The 14,670-nt window shown below is 45.9% G+C and overlaps 1 protein-coding gene across 2 annotated transcripts in view; it reads right to left on the bottom strand.

Moving 5' to 3' along the window:
- Nucleotides 1–440: 440 nt before the first annotated feature.
- Nucleotides 441–14,670, bottom strand: part of lztfl1 (leucine zipper transcription factor-like 1) — a 78,956-nt gene continuing 64,726 nt past the window's right edge. For both annotated transcript variants that reach the window (XM_085989195.1, XM_085989194.1), the window contains exons 9-10: nt 13,960–14,063; nt 441–1,547 (exon numbers count right to left, since the gene is read on the bottom strand). In XM_085989195.1, the coding sequence (XP_085845321.1) occupies nt 1,529–1,547; nt 13,960–14,063 (123 nt within the window). In that variant the 3' untranslated portion in view covers nt 441–1,528. The remainder of the gene's footprint in view (nt 1,548–13,959; nt 14,064–14,670) is intronic.

The raw sequence follows: 14,670 nt of genomic DNA on the forward strand, positions 1-14,670 counted from the left end.
AACTTAAGATGGAGAGGTCTTTAAAAAATTCAGCCTTCACCATGTTGAACAGTTTACTCTGCAATCAATGAGGAATTGTAAAGCATGAAGGAAAGTCAAGATACTACAGTGTGCATGAAGTTAACACAGAAGTCCATGGATTCAAGGCACAACTTTCAGTTGCGAGAAGAGATTGAGCGATGTGGCGAGAAGGTAGGTAAGGTGGGGGTTATCTCTGAAATATGAAGGGCCTAAAGACCTTTTCCTATTCCTGAAAATTCCTCTGTTCTGATGAGGCAGAACTTGAAATGCAGATGCAGGTTCATTCTGATGTCACATGTGTGTTATTACCAGCTTAAACTTTGCATAGGAAATGTTGCACCATGGAGACAACCACCTTTTCTTGATTACAGTAGAATGAGACACATGCCTAGTGCTGATACAGTAACAAAGCAGCTTGGCAAATTCGTAACTTTTTAATACATTTTAAGCTTCATAGATAGATTAAAGTACAAATACAAAGGCTACCATAAATACTATTTAAAGTTCAACTTTCAAACCACAAATATATTCATCAGTTAGAGATGTCACTAAGTTTTTTTTAATAGTAAAATGCTTTAATTTTCAAAAAAATAAACTAAATATATTTGGTCGCTAAACTAAGGCTGGCATAACAAATGTAAAAAGACCTAATAAAATCTTTCTGGCACCTCTGGCAATATCCATACTAGAATCATTCAACGTATTACAAATTAATGCAATGGCAAGGGAGTTGCTATACATTTTCGCACTTTGAGAAGTAGGTATTTTAAGCATGTTTTCTTTTTGTCATGCAATTTCTGCAAAGTAAAGGTACACACAAAGGAGTTTGAATGTAAATGGGCGGAATTTTAACTGTAAAACCAGATTATGTCCCCTATATTTAATTTGTCAAACTATGGTATACATTGAGATTAAGTACAGTGGCAATGTTACATTTAGTCACGAGGCTGTGATTGGTAACCAAGACAAAGATTTTCAAATAAATTATGACCATGAAATCCTTACAGGTGTTTGTGAAAATGGCTCTTGCGTTGCCTATATAACAGTGACTGCACTTCAAAAGCATTCATTGGATATGAAGTGCGTTGGGATGTCCCGAGGATGTGAGGAGGTGCTGTATAAATGCAAGTTCTTTCTTTCTTACAAGCATATATGTACGGTGACTTTAAATTTGATGGGATAATTTATTGTTTTGGTTTCACCTTTGTGCTGACAGTGACTGTCCATGTTATCCGTGCCAATACATAGAGGTGATCGCAGTGATTAATGATTGTGACATCATTACTGTCAATTTATCAAGAAATAAAGTTGATTACAAGGAAATTATATGGACAGAACACATTTTTAAAGGTGTGCAATACAGTTTTAATTTAAATCAAAATGTTAAAAAAAACAATTCTAAATAAGATAACATTATCTCCCAAACATGGAGATAATAAAGAATGTACTGAGTCCACTTCTGAAATTTCCTTTTGTGAAGCAGCTCGACAAGAGTCACACAATGTCCTTAGTCTTCTGCTTCATACCTAAAGGTATTAAACACACAGTTAGTGTTCTGGCTTCAGGGTGAAGGAACACTACGAAATTTAATTTAAAGCACTTACTCTTTACATGTTCTAGAAGATTATTTTAAAATTATCTTTACTAATTTAAGGAAATATTTGAAGACCTTCTACAGTACATAGAACCTAGAGGGTATCCAATTTGAAGAAGTGTACTCCTTCCCACGTGCAGTATAAAATGTACAAACATACATATTAAAATAAAATACAGAAAAACACCAGCTGGTCTATCAAGTCTGTCCTATGAAAGAAGCGTCACGCAACGCAACCGCCCCCGACCCCCCCCCCGCCCCCTCCTCCCCAATGCTACCCACCCACCACCAGCCATCTAATCTCCTGGGAGAGACAAGAAAAAACAAGATTAAGAAAAACTCGAGGCCAATTCAAGGAAAAAAGAATTCTGGAAAATTAGTTGCTGACCCCCTCCCAAAGGCAATCAAAAATGCGTTCCAGGAGATAACAGGGAATGAGGGACATCATCCAACAGCCCGCCCACCTTTTGCATGCAGCTATATCAGCGTTCTCCAGCTTCCTTTTGATGCGGCAAACCGGCAACCTACTCCAAAGGTCAATGACCCTCTGTGAAAATAACCTCTCGACATCTAATACAAAAAGAAAATACTGCAGATGCTGGAAATCTGAAATAAAAACAGAAAATGCTGGAGATACTCAGCAGGTCAGGCAGCATCTGTGAAGAGAGAAACAGAGTTAACGTTTCAGGTCGATGACCTTTCGGCAGAACTGGAAAAAAGCAGGAAATGGAACAGATTTTTGAGCAAGTGTAGGAGCTGGGAAAGGAGGAGGGGATGAAAGAACAAAAGGGACGGTCTGTGATCTGATAGAAGGCAGGAGAGGTTAAGAGACATTAAGAGATATTTAAGTCTCTTCCCACCTACATCCGCGACTCTTCGGACGCCCTCCACCACTTTAACAGTTTCCAGTTTCCTGGCCCAAACCGCCTCCTTTTCACTATGGACATACAATCCCTCTACATCTCCATCCCCCACCAGGATGGCCTGAGGGCGCTCCGCTTCTTCCTTGAACAAAGACACAACCAGTCCCCATCCACCCTCCTCCGCCTGGCTGAACTTGTTCTCACATTGAAAAACTTCTCCTTTGACTCCACTCACTTCCTCCAAATCAAAAGTTGTTGCTATGGGAACCCGCATGTCCATTCTCCCAGTTTCTCCATCTCCGCTGCATCTGCTCTGATGATGCCACCTTCCATACCAGTGCTTCCGACATGTCTTCCTTTTTCCTCAACCGAGGATTCCCCTCTACTGTGGTTGATACGGCCCTTGACCGTGTCCGTTCTATCTCCCGCACTTCTGCCCTCACCCCTGCCCCTCCCTCCCGGAACCACGATAGGGTTTCCCTTGTCCTCACCTTTCACCCCACCAGCCTCCACATTCAACGGATCATCCTCTGCCATTTCCACCACCTCCAGCGTGATCCCACCACCAAACACATCTTCCCCTCACCTCCCCTTTCAGCATTCCGAAGGGACTGGTCCCTCCGCGACATCCTGGTCTAGTCTTCTATCACCCCCCAACACCCCTTCCCCTTCGCCCGGCACCTTCCCGTGCAAGCGCAGGAGGTGCAACACATGCCCTTTCACCTCCCCACTTCCCACTGTCCAGGGCCCTAAACACTCCTTCCAGGTGAAACAGCGATTTACTTGTACTTCTTGCAATTTAGTATACTGTATTCACTGCTCACGATGCGGTCTCCTCTACATTGGGGAGACCAAACGCAGATTGGGCGACCGCTTTGCGGAACACCTCCTTTCAGTCCGTAAGGGGGACCCCGAGCTTCCGGTCGCCTGTCATTTTAATTCATCGCTCCATTCCCACTCGGACCTCACCGTCCTCGGCCTCTTGCATTGTTCCACGGAAGCTCAACGTAAGCTCGAGGAACAGCACCTCATCTTTCGATTAGGCACTTTACAGCCTTCTGGAGTCAACATAGAGTTCAACAATTTCAGACCATAACCTTGGCCCCTATCATATATATTTTTTTTCCATACTTTTTTTTTGTTTGTGTTTTCTTTTCTTCTCTCCAACATGGCAGCTGTCTTTCATTCTGCCAGCGCAATTTACACTTCATCTAGAGCCATCCTTTGTTTCTTAACCTGCCCCATTACCATCTGCTTTTGTCTTGAATATCTCTTAATGTCTCTTAACCTCTCCTGCTTTCTATCCGATCACAGACCTTCCCTTTTGTTCTTTCATCCCCTCCCTCCTTTCCCAGCTCCTACACTTGCTTAAAAATCCGTTCCATTTCCTGCTTTTTTCCAGTTCTGACGAAAGGTCATCGACCTGAAACGTTAACTCTGTTTCTCTCTTCACAGATGCTGCCTGACCTGCTGAGTGTCTCCAGCATTTTCTGTTTTTACTCCCGACATCTAACCTAGTTCTATGCTTATGTAACTTATATACATGTCCCCTCGTTCTCCCTAAATTATCTAATATAAATAATTTGTCCACTTGTACACAGTCTAGTCCCTTCTTCATTATAAATACTTAAATCAAGTCTTCCTGAACTGTGCACTTTCCTAGAGCAAAAAGATCCATCTCCCTGAGCCTATCATGATAACTTAGCAATATAACGTGGATAAATGCAAGGCTATCCACTTTGGTGTCAAAAACAGAAAGGCAGTGTAATGAAATCTGTATTCATTCTTGCCTGTATCCGTTTTGCACTCATGTATATTACCCTCCCCCACACGGTGTATAGTTTCACTTCCTCTTTCCTGACTAACCTGTATGACTCATTCCTGCGAGCCAGTCAGTGTGTTGAGATGTTAGCTCTGATCTTAGTGATTAAAAGCCAACTTGTTAAAGTCTATAACTTCTAGTTTTGTGGTTATTGAAGGCACATCAATTTTAATCACTAAAGAATACTAGGATGGATCGACTCCTAAAACCAGAGCGTCTGGACTTGAATCCACATTCTGCTGAAGCATCAAATCAATTTGGACACTGGCTCAAATGCTTCGAACTCTTCGCGAGGGCCTCATCCGCTAGCGAGGTAGATAAACTGAGTCTACTGACTACTCGCGTTAATCATCGGATTTATTCGTTCATCCGGGACGCCACCTCTTACACGGAGGCCATCACTATCCTGAAGGCCCAATACCAGAGGCCAGTAAACGAAGTGTGCGCCAGACATCTGCTGGCTACACGCAGGCAGCGACCTGAGGAATCAATGGGCGATTTCTTACAGGGCCTAAAGGACTTGGTCCGGGACTGTAACTGCAAGGCCGTGACGGCCAACGTGTACTCTGACGAATTGGTCCGCGATTCCTTCATCACGGGCCTCAAATCAAATTATATCCGGCAGAGACTGCTGGAGAAGGAGGTCCTGGACTTAAAAAAGGCAGTGGCCACTGCGCGATCGCTGGACGTGGCCCAGAAAAACTCTGACTCTTATTCTTCCGGCCATGCGGCCCTCATCGCCTCGTGCGCGCCGAGCGGGCCGCCATCTTGGAATCAGCCATCTTCCCCATCCAGGTCTCAGACCAGCTCTACACCGCCGGAGTCCCCACACAGAAGTTCACCCAGGAGTCCTACTACAGCAGCAATGTCTCGAGGCCCGAAATGCTACTTCTGCGGCCAGGCCAAGCACCCCAGACAACGATGCCCAGCGAAGGACGCTACATGCTTCAAATGTAAGAAAAAGGGGCATTTTAGCAAAGTCTGCAGGGGGAATCCGATTTCCAACTCCGTCACCGCCTCGTGCGTGCCGTGCGGGCCGCCATCTTGGGATCCGCCATCTTTTCCCGACTCAACGGCCGCCCAGGGCCCAACAGTGGCTTCGATCACGGTGGATCAATCCAGGCCACACCCGTTGACAAAATCCATGATGGACATACAGGTAAACGGGAATTTAACGAAATGTTTAATTGACTGTGGGAGTACCGAGAGTTTTATCCACCCTAGCCTGGTACGGCAGCACTCATTAACGGTAACCCCTACACGGAGCAGAATTGCTGTGGCTGCTAAGCCCCACACTTCGGACATTTTGGGCTACTGTGTGGTAACACTGACTGTAAAAGGCACGGACTACAAGGATTTTAAACTCCTCGTGATGCCAGAACTCTGTGTTAATGTAATCTTGGGCCTGGACTTCCAGTGCCACCACGAAAGTGTCACGCTAGCATATGGCGGGTCCCAGCCGCCACTCACAGTCTGTGGCCTATCAACCTTAAAAATCAGCCCGCCCTCTTTATTCGCTAATCTCGCTCCGAACTGTAGGCCCATAGCGACCAAAAGTAGATGGTACAGTCTGGAAGACAGACACTTTATCAAGGCGGAAGTGGACAGACTCCTGCGGGAAGGCATTATTGAATGCAGTACCAGTCCGTGGCGTGCCCAAGTAGTCATAGTTAAAAATAGCGAAAAGAAACGGATGGTAATTGACTACAGCCAGACTGTTAATATTTATACCCAGCTGGACGCCTACCCTTTACCCCGCATATCAGAAATGGTCAACCAGATCGCGCAATACCGAGTCTTCTCGACTATCGACCTCAAATACGCGTATCACCAGCTCCCCATTAGAACGGAGGGCCGCCCATACACCGCCTTTGAGGCGAACGGACGTCTCTACCATTTTCTCAGAGTGCCCTTCGGGGTAACAAATGGGGTCTCGGTCTTCCAACGTGAGATGGACCGCATGGTTGACGAGAATAAACTACAAGCTACCTACCCCTATCTGGACAATGTCACTATCTGCGGGCACAACCAGCAAGACCACGATCTAAATCTTGCGAGATTTTTAAAAACTGCCCTAAAGCTGAATCTAACCTACAACGAAGACAAATGTGTCTTCAACACAACCCGTCTCTGTATCCTCGGCTGTGTGGTGGAAGATGGGGTAATTGGACCGGACCCTGACCGATTACGCCCCTAAAGGAACTGCCCCTGCCACACAATCCCAAAGCTTTAAAAAGGTGCCTGGGATTTTTTTCGTATTATGCCCAATGGGTGCCCAATTACTCTGATAAGGCCCGACCCCTCATTAAATCAACGTCCTTCCCACTATCAGCTGAAGCTCGGGAGGCTTTCACCAGTATCAAACAGGACATTGAAAGGGCTGCACTGTGTGCAGTGGACAAAAGCATTCCCTTTCAAGTCGAAAGCGATGCGTCAGACTTTGCTTTAGCTGCGACCCTCAATCAGGCTGGGAGACCTGTGGCCTTCTTCTCCCGAACCCTTCAGGGACCTGAAATCAGGCACTCTTCTGTCAAGGAGGCGGCACAGGCTATAGTGGAGGCAGTGCGGCACTAGAGACACTACCTAGCCGGCAAACGTTTCACCCTGCTCACCGACCAGCGGTCGGTGGCTTTCATGTTTAATAACAAAGGGGGAAAATCAAGAATGACAAAATACTCAGGTGGAGGATCGAACTATCCACGTTCGACTATGATATTATGTACAGGCCGGGAGCCCTTAATGAACCCCCAGACGCCCTATCGCGGGGAATGTGTGCCAGCATTCATACGGACAAATTACAGGGTCTCCACAACGACCTCTGTCACCCAGGGGTCACCCGACTATACCATTTTATAAAGTCCCGCAATCTGCCCCACTCCATCGAGGAGGTCAGGGCAATGACCAGAGCCTGCCGCATCTGTGCGGAATGCAAGCCTCGTTTCTACAGGCCTGACCGTGCACACCTTATCAAAGCCACACGGCCATTCGAGCGCCTAAGTCTGGACTTCAAGCGACCCCTTCCCTCTGCCGACCGTAACGTATACTTCCTCAATATCATCGATGAATATTCCCGCTTCCCCTTCGCCATTCCCTGCCCAGACATGACCAGTGCCACGGTCATCATGTGTCTCGGTAATCTATTCTGCATGTTTGGCATGCCGAACTACATACACAGCGATAGGGGGACGTCATTTATGAGTGACGAACTGCGCCAGTTCTTGCTCTCGAAGGGGATAGCCACTAGCAGAACCACTAGCTACAACCCCCGGGGTAATGGGCAAGTGGAAAGGGAGAATGCTACTGTTTGGAAGGCTGTCACGTTAGCCTTAAAGTCAAAAGGCCTTCCGCCCTCCCGCTGGCAGGAAGTCCTCCCAGACGTGCTCCACTCCATAAGGTCTCTGTTATGTACAGCCACTAACGCTGCCCCTCACGAAAAGATGTTCGTTTTCCCCCGGAAATCGACCTCGGGCATATCTCTACCCGCGTGGCTGACGTCCCCGGGGACAGTACTATTGCGGAAGCACGTGAGAGGCCATAAAACGGACCCCCTTGTGGAAAAGGTACAGCTCCTCCATGCAAACCCTCAGTACGCCTATATCGAATACTCTGACGGGTGAGAGGACACTGTTTCCATAAAAGACCTCGCTCCCTCGGGGAGCGGAGAGAACGATGAGAGACTACCCGAGGAAGACCTACACAAAGAGACAGGACGCCCAGAGGTATCAATACCCAACTTTAACCTGGAGGACACTGCAGATAACCTGGAAGACACTGCGGAGGCCCGGACAGCGGAGGAACCAGAATCCACTCCCCTAGAGGCACCCCAACCGGCTTTGCGCCGATCACTGAGAACCGCAAAACCTCCTGACAGACTCACTTATACCAACTTTTAAGAAACATCACCCCGATGGACTAAATCTAAAGAAGGGGTGAATGTAATGAAATCTGTATTCATTCTTGCCTGTATCCGTTTTGCACTCATGTATATTACCCTCCCCCACACGGTGTATAGTTTCACTTCCTCTTTCCTGACTAACCTGTATGACTCATTCCTGCGAGCCAGTCAGTGTGTTGAGATGTTAGCTCTGATCTTAGTGATTAAAAGCTGTTAAGTCTGTGAATTATTTAGTTAATTAAAACAGACTAATGAGTAACAATAAAAACAGGTCTTTACTGGTTGGAGGTAGGGACTATACTGAATACAAGATTACTGCACAGTGCTTATATACCGGTGTGTTCACCCCCGGTATTACGTCTACAGCAGCCTGAGAAAGTAGTACATCTCTTAAGGTGGAACAGGCTTAAGCTCTCTTAAGGTGGAACAGGTTACATACACAATACTCCTCCCTTCTTAGCTTTATAGTCATCCCCCCATTTAACATAACGTAATAACATATATACATATATAACTTCATGTTTAACGTAACATATCACAGATTCAGTCTCTGCGGAAAACAGTTCACAGATTCAATCTCTGTGGTGTAGTCGGTTCACGTTACTCATTCAATAGTCCTTTCATGGATTTAACAGCTTGAACTTCCGAACTGATTTGGCTCCGTTCGGAGGGACCACGTGTGTGATCTGGTAGAGGTGATAATGGTTCAGATGGGTCATCTTCTGTTTTTACTTTTCCTTTTCTGCTTCTTGGAGACTCTCTGGGCTCCATTGTCAGCTGCCACAGCTGCCAGCTGCATACGCAGTTCCTCCTTCTCTTCCTCCTGTTTCCGTCGTAGAGCCAGCTTCTCCCGATGTTCCGTAGACTTTTGGTGCTCCTCCATGATTTCTGCACTTTGGGAGTCGAAGTTACAAGCTGGGCAGGACAGGACATCGTAATATTCGGTGTCGTCCACCAGGTCATAGTAATATTCGGTGTCGTCCTGAGCTAGACCAGTGAGAGGGTCGTCTATTTCCTCCATACCCAGCTGGACGTTAGCCAGCTCTTGTTCCAAATCCAGACATCTTTCCTGAAGAGACTTCTTCATGTGTACCTCTGCATCCAGCTTTTTCTGGGCTTTCAGCAAGTCGTTTACTAGTGACCTCATTTGTGATTTTAATACTTCAACTTCCTTTGGAGATTGATTGATCGGACTATGCAATCCCTCTACCGGAGCAGCTGTTTCAGCGGTCTGTTGTTCTACGTTGACGTGAGTCAGCGTACTTTTGGCATCCAAGGGCTGCTCTGTTGCAGTCATCTCAGTCTGTGTTGCCACCTCAGCTCTTCCAATAACCTTTGAGAGCTCCGAACCCCTTTCGTTTGAATATTGAAGTTCATGTTCAAGTTTTTCCCATTTCAGAGTCCTGTCCTTCAGCATATGCAGGAGTTGGCTGACCGTTAACTCCTCTGACATCAGACGTTTTGTGTGCTCCTGCTCCATTTTCTCCATCAGCTGCTTCTGTTGTCTTTCCAGATTCTCCAACTCTATATCAAAGAACTCTTTCGTTGCATTCAACTCTTGCTCAAAACGGCGAAGCATTTGTTCTAATTGCTGTTGTAGTTTGAAATGGAGTTGAGTTCGAGCCCGGTGTCCCTCAGAAATGGGCACATCAGTAGACTTGCCAGACTCAGAATCCACAGTTAAACTATGTTGTTGTTGCTCAGTGGAATTCTGTGCTGAAACTTTGTCTTTTGCACCTGAGTTGGGCTTACCATCATCCGTTCCAGAGTCTGGGCCGACTATCTTCACCGCGTTCTCACTCGTTATTGTTTGTAGGAAATGCCAGTCCATATTCATTTTCCTAATCCACTCCCGTCCTAGTAGTGGAGGACCTCCTTCAGATATCACATATAAGTCCATTATTTGACTGTCTTCGCCCTTGTGGACCACTGCAACCTCTATTTTCCCGATGGGGTACACTCTTTGCCCCGTGTATGTTTCCAATATAATCCCCGTATCCTGTAGGGGAATATGTTGGAATAACTTTCCGTAATCTTTCTTATTTATGACCGTCAATGCCGATCCAGTGTCCAATTCCAGTTTTACTTGGACTCCTTCTATCTGAAGAGTGACCCAAATTGTCTGGAGGTCTGCACCCTTACCAGCGTTGAGTACTCTTAAGCTAGCCAGTTCATTACTGCTAGCGTCTGAATCGGACTCCTGTTCGGTCACCTTGTGTACCTTTGCGTATTTTCCTTGCGGTGACTTCTTGTTGCTGGTCTTCTTCGCTGACCTGCATACTCTAGCTATATGTCCAAGCCTACCACAAGTTCTACATTCTTGGTTTTTAAACCAACACTGGTTCTGATCATGCGTTGTCTTTCCACAACGATAACATTTGCCAGAACTCACACCCACTTTGTGTGCACTGAGCTCCGGTGACCGTAGCTGCATTACTGCCGTGCCTCTCGCTGCGGCTTCGTGTGCTGCTGCCATAGTGACCGCCTTCTCAAGCGTCAGCTCATTCTCCTCGAGCAGTCGCTTTTGTGTATCCTGTTTAAATAAACCACACACAAATTTGTCTCGAAGTGCCTCTGTCAGTCCCGTTCCAAACTGGCAATATTCCGCTAATTTACGCAATTCCAGCAAATATTCAGCATTGCTTTCATGCTGTAGCTGCCTTCTGTCGTAAAATTTAAATCGTTCCGCTAGCATCAGCGGCGTGGGGTTTAGATGATCTTTCAGGACAGTAACAATCTCATCGAACGTCTTATCCGCCGGTTCATCTGGTGATAACAGGTGTTTCAATTGCCCGTATGTCTTCGCACCCATTAAATTTAATAATGTTAGAGCTTTATCTTGGTCACGAATTTTATTGGCCTCACAATAATTTTTTACTCTTTCAACATATATGGCCCAATCTTCGAGGTCACTATCAAAGGTGCTAATATTCCCGTGTTTAGGCATTGTAGATTTGCAATTTCTCAGATTTTATTTTCTTTACTTGTTATCAAAGATGGCGGCTTCCCGCTCTTGCCGTCATCCTCCGCCCACAAAATGGCGGTTTTCCCGCGCTTGGCGGTCTTCACCCGTCCCCCGACGCCGTCTCCGTTCAGCCCCCGAGTGCGGCCCTTATCAGCGGATGCGATCGATGGCCCGGCTGCGCCTCGCACTTGAAAGCGGCCCGGCCCTTATCTGCCGATCGCTATCGCCCTATACCTCTCTCTTCCCCAGTCCTGTCTTCTACTCCGGTTCACAAGCTGATGGAGGCTTCAGGGTCCTAATGCCTGTCACTTCCAGTGGGGTGGTGAGTGGTGAGGTTTGAAACCTCTCTTCAACTGCCGTGGAATAACTGCCGCAGGGTAAGAACCTGACTCGTCGCCAGTGTTAAGTCTGTGAATTATTTAGTTAATTAAAACAGACTAATGAGTAACAATAAAAACAGGTCTTTACTGGTTGGAGGTAGGGACTATACTGAATACAAGATTACTGCACAGTGCTTATATACCGGTGTGTTCACCCCCGGTATTACGTCTACAGCAGCCTGAGAAAGTAGTACATCTCTTAAGGTGGAACAGGCTTAAGCTCTCTTAAGGTGGAACAGGTTACATACACAACAAAAGCCAACTTGTTAAAGTCTATAACTTCTAGTTTTGTGGTTATTGAAGGCACATCAGGCAGACTATTATCTGAATGGCAATAGATTGGGAGAAGGGGAAGTGCAATGAGACCTGGGTGTCCTTGTGCACCAGTCGCTGAAGGTAAGCATGCAGGTGCAGCAGGCGGTGAAGAAGGCAAATGGTATGTTGGCCTTCGTAGCGAGAGGGTTTGAGTACAGGAGCAAGGATGTCCTGCTGCAGTTATACAGGGCCTTGGTGAGAGCACACCTTGAGTATTGTGTGCAGTTTTGGTCGCCTTATCTGAGGAAGGATGTTCTTGCCATGAAGGGAGTGCAGCGAAGATTCACCAGGCTGATACCTGGGATGGCAGGAATTAAATATGAGGAGAGATTGGGTCGATTGGGCTTATACTCGCTGGAGTTTAGAAGAATGAGAGGGGATCTCATCGAAACTTATAAAATTCTGACAGGTCTGGACAAACTAGATGCAGGTAGAATGTTCCCGATGGTCAGAGAGTCCAGAACCAGGGGTCATAGTCTAAGGATAAGGGGTAAGGCATTTAGGACAGAGATGAGGAGGAATTTCTTCACCCAGAGAGTGGTGAACCTGTGGAATTCTCTACCACAGAAGGCGGTTGAGGCCAAGTCTTTAAATATATTCAAGAAGGAGTTAGATATATTTCTTAGAGCTAAAGGTATCAAGGGATATGGGGAGAAGGCAGGTACGGGGTACTGAGTTTGGATGATCAGCCATGATCTCATCGAATGGCGGAGCAGGCTCGAGGGGCCGAATGACCTACTCCTGCTCCTATCTTCTATGTTTCTATGTTAAACTAGGTATTAACCTAGTGGCCCTCCTCTGAACCTTTTCCAGGACCTCTACATCTTCCACCATGTGACGGGATCAGAAATGGACACAGTATTCTAGACAGGGCCTAACCAAGGACACTATGGTGCTCTTTGTTTAACAAGAGTTGTGAGGCTGATCCCTAGTGTCAAAGAACTGAGTTATGAGGAAAGACTGGAGAAACATGGGTTGAGAAGTTGGACGTCACAACGCACGTTCCATCCAAGGACTCAAACTGGCGGGATCGATGCGTGCTTCCTGTGCCAAGACTTCCAGTGCAGCATCCGAGAACAATGGTGCTCGCTCTCGCCCGGCTTCAACCATTTCGATCTTTCACACAGCAGGTCCTCACAGCACTTCTTGCTGAGCCACAATCCACCTCCCCTTTAAGAGGTGCTAGCTGCCTTTAAATAGTGTGGGCCCCTCCTGATATTGCCCCACCCCGCCCCCGACAGGCGTGCAGCCAATGAATAGCGCGGGTATCGCTAGCTGCACGCACAGATCATTAAGATGAGTAGGCAGCATGGAATTCATGTGCTGCCCGCACTTCTAACAACTAGCGCGGGTTATTAGCGCATATTGAATTTCTAGACCATGGGCTTTTCAGAACTGGAGAGGAGGCGTCCAAAGTGATCTTGTATAAAGGTATATAAAAGATAGTTAAGGGAATGAAAAAATTAAATAGGAATGTTACTGTGGTAAACCACTGTCATTCACTGTGTTCACTATTGTTGTTGTTGTTGTTGTTGTTGTCGTTCACTCTTGTTTCACTGTTATACCTGACTATGCCTCAGCTGACTCTGCCCTTGGCTACCTGGTATAAGGACGGCTGCACGGCAGCTCTCTGCCATTTGGTCGTCCACTAGAGGCATAGTCCTGATCTGTTTGTAGTTGCATTCAGTAGTTAATAAAAGCCTGTTGTTCTGAACTCTACTCGGCCTTTTATTAGAATCGATAGCGCATCAGTTACTTTAAATTGTAAGAACAGAACAAAAGGAATACAGGTGCAAACTAATAAAAGGCCAATTTAACACTGATCTCAGACAGAACTTTTTCCCCCAAAGAATGCTCAATATATGCTCAATATTTGGAATGGACTTCCAGAGAGTGGTGAAGGCAAATCCAAGAATCATCTAAGAAACAATTAGATGCTGAAATGGGCGGGATTGTAGGGTATCTTTGGATGGATGAATGAATGTATGACGACAGGTTAAATGGCCTTCCTTGTCCGTAATGATATTGTGAAATCTGGATTGGAATCTCTACCCTTGTAAATCTGGACTGGCAGAAATGTTTTTCGTTTCAGATGTCAACTTACTGTGAAAGACGTTTGCGTAATTCCTTCACTTGCTCATTCTTCTTTGTTAACATTTCTTTCATATTGCGATAAGCAGCTGTTTCCTGGAACTTTTTGTCCAACTCCTGTTAATTAAAATTAACATTTGATTGAAAGAGCAGCGTGTAAAATGACAAGTCCATCAATACACATGACTGGGCAAGGCTTCCTTTCTAGTAGCACAGCAAAACATTTTATCTGCATGAGACTTGCAAACCGCTTTCTTATTCGCTGGCTGGCTGCTTCTGTTACGCTCTTTGAGCAGAGGCGTAAAACGACTGGTAGCAGATTGACTGCCCATTCTATACCTCAGCTTTCCATTCACTTCAATAGAAAGGCAAGTCAGGTTGGGCGTATGACAGGCGGCCAATCCACTGCCGCCCATTTTACACCTCCACCGACGTTGAAAGTTGGGCTTTTTGTTTCTTGCAAAGGCCATCTTTAATGGATTTGGTCTTTATTTACAACAGGAATGCCCTATTACAGGAAGCATTCTGTACTGCTTGGGGAGGGTGGATACTATACTGGTATTATTACAACATGAAGCAGCTATAGAATTGCAGTTTTTAAAAATATACACCAAACATCATTATGTTAAATTCCACTGTCAATGACCTACATTTTTCCAGTTATATTTCGTATAGATTTTATATTATTCCTACTTGTATATAGTGGCCTAGAATTTCCTCAAAA

Source organism: Somniosus microcephalus, chromosome 5 (genome assembly GCF_052327205.1).
Source record: "Somniosus microcephalus isolate GS21.2 chromosome 5, FLI_Smic_1.0, whole genome shotgun sequence".
Lineage (NCBI taxonomy): Eukaryota > Metazoa > Chordata > Chondrichthyes > Squaliformes > Somniosidae > Somniosus > Somniosus microcephalus.